This window comes from Halyomorpha halys, unplaced genomic scaffold (assembly GCF_000696795.3).
Source record: "Halyomorpha halys isolate HHAL.00 unplaced genomic scaffold, Hhal_1.1 Scaffold1719.1, whole genome shotgun sequence".
NCBI lineage: Eukaryota > Metazoa > Arthropoda > Insecta > Hemiptera > Pentatomidae > Halyomorpha > Halyomorpha halys.
This window is the reverse complement of record NW_027107848.1, coordinates 52,732-55,459: the sequence shown is the minus strand read 5'-3', so window position 1 is coordinate 55,459 and position 2,728 is coordinate 52,732. Positions and strand designations below refer to the sequence as shown.

Below are 2,728 nucleotides of genomic sequence, written 5' to 3'. Positions count from 1 at the left end.
TATAATGTATATACATATCCCAAATATCCACAGATCTCTATTAATAATGTCTGAAAATATATGAAAGAAACAAAAAAAAATAGAGTAGATAAATAAAATTGACTCACATTAGTAATCTAGGGTTAAAATATATACATACATAGATATTTAAGGACTTACCCCTCTTGCAGGACGGGTCGACCGGTGGACTGGAGAGATGCAGGCTGAGGTAGGAGGATATCTTGGCATGGATAATGGACAGCACGAGGACCGGGAGCAGAAACTGGGCCACCGAGATGACGATGGTGTAGGAGGCCTGGAAGGTTCTCGATGGCCAGCGCTCGATGCAGGCCTCGTAGAGCACCAGGTCTCCTGCGGTCACGATGTCCACTTCCTGGTACATCAGGAGCGGGATCATGAGGAGGAAGGAGAGGCTCCAGATGGTGGCGATAGTGGCGGCCACTGAGCAGCGAGCTGTCCGGCAGACCGGGCCTCGGGGGGTCTGCACGATCGTGAAGTATCTGCAAAGGAGCAAAGGCAAAGTCTATAGCATCATCTAGAACCAACGAGGGCTAAAATATTATCATAATATTAAATATTAGTCATTAATGACACGATGATGAATATAGACTTGGAATAAACTTGTTAACTAGTTACAATGAATAGAGCGTTATCATGAAGATAGGGGGAACCCCGAAACGTCAGAGTTGTAAAAATATTTTAAAAAGGTAATGCAGATTACCAGAACTGTTGAAATAACATTAAAAATTTACTCTTTTTTTCCTTTAATTTATTTTATAAGATTTATTTAATTTAGTACTTGTAAATAAGTTTCTTTTATAAAATATCTTAATTGTATAGAATGTGAAGTTCTGTGCAGTGGTGAAGAAAACACTGGTTATATACTGCAGAGTTCTTAAAAGGCGTTCTTATCATAGAATAGTATGTATGTGGCAAGCCCACAGGCTTTACTCTCGTCCTTATGGGCCTTAATTTTCTTAACAACGAATAGCTAAAGTACATTTTCCTCCTTAATTCTAATCAGGACGTAGGTTATGAACATTTATATAAAAATAAATTTATATATAAAAAATATACATGATTCTGTGCATTCTCATAGCATACAGCTCAAGTAAACATAAATATCAGATTTTCTATCTTTTCATTTTTTCTTTTTCTTTTCAAAAGCATTGTGTAAATTAATTTTTTTTGGTTTTCCTTTTCCTTATTATTTTTAATATAAAGAAGTAATTCGTTTAATAATTTTTATCTTGTTTGGTTTTATTAATATATACTTGTATGGTTAATTTTTTGTCTAATTCATTTTTCCCAAAATTTTGTTTATTTCTAACCCAAAAATATTAATCACCAGTGCATTGTTTACCTTTCAAGAGGCAAGTCTTAATTGAGGCACTCAACACAGTTAACAACATCGAATAATTAAAAAATCGATAAAATAGAATTATATGTGTGTAGACTATAAGAAGGATATTAAAGAGGTCTTATTAAATGGCAAAATGGTCACTCAACAATTTTTTAATTCTCTAATATTACACATTTTCAGAGTTTAAAGATTATTGTAGTCATTTGTGGTATAAGCGGGATGAAGTCGTAAATATTTTGTAGGGTGTGGAGTCAAATTTAATTAAACGTTGAAATAGTATTGACTCATTTTATTACCTTTGGGAGGCAGAGAATGGTCTTCGTTCAATTTCACTTTGAACTAATTTTTGAAATATAATCACTGTTGAAGATTAGACAAATTATAGAGGCGTTGATCCCGGAAAATTGTTAAGGAAAGCTATCCATGTTTGTTTTCTCGTTGATTAACAATTTCAATTATAGAGTGCGTTCACCCTGCACTGACCTCATCTCAAATATAATTTACTAAATACAAAATAAATTGGGAAAATACTAAAAGTAAGATCTAGCATAGCGTAAATTTAATTACGTAGCTTTTTTATAAAATGTCAGAAAAAAAATATCAAATTATAGAAAATCGATTTGTGATTAACGTTCCAGATTTAAAAGTTCATTTGCAAACTTCTGAACAAAAATTTTTCTTCATTTAATTATACTACTTTTTGCTCGAATTGTATTACTGTAATTTACATGTATTCTCAAGTTGAGGTTGTATTATTCTATTCAATATAGTGTAAGTATGAAAAAAATTAACTTCAGGTCTTTATCTCAGCATTTTAATTTGTACTTCAATTTAGTACCTCTTCATAAACAATGTCCTTAATCACTTTTTTCTCTACATTACACTGAATTTAATTCCGCCTTTGTTTCTCCACCTTGACAAAGCCACACACAATTATCCATGAGTAAATATTGTTTCCTTCCATATTATATTTTTTTATTTATTCATTTTTTTTATTGTTCAACTGATAAAAGTGAGAAAGTAACCTATAATTATTTTTTTATAATGTCTGTTTATATTCTACTTTTATTTAAGTATCTCTGATGCGCCTCAGGCCTCACCTATTGATTTCTCTGTATTATTCTAAAGGGACTCGTCCCGAATAAATAAAGTGTTATTATTATTACATATTAACATAAACAAAATAAAAATAAATAGAAAAAATACAACTCAAATAGTAAAAATTATCTATTATTGGTTTTTTATATTTGCAAGCCAATTTGAAGTGACTAAAAAATATATGTAAACAACTAAAAATATGTTATTTGTGTAAGATAATAAGATGACGTGAAATGAAAATTAAATTAAATTAATTAAAATAAAAAT

At 30.8% G+C, this 2,728-nt stretch overlaps 1 protein-coding gene across 1 annotated transcript in view; it reads right to left on the bottom strand.

Annotated features, from left to right (window-relative positions):
• LOC106690444 (neuropeptide F receptor) overlaps positions 1–500 on the bottom strand; it is a gene marked incomplete at its 5' end in the record, with an annotated part of 36,457 nt that extends 35,957 nt beyond the window's left edge. Inside the window, 1 exon segment of the mRNA XM_014435889.3 lies at positions 160–500. Within this exon segment, the coding sequence (XP_014291375.3) occupies positions 160–500 (341 nt within the window).
• Positions 501–2,728: the final 2,228 nt, after the last annotated feature.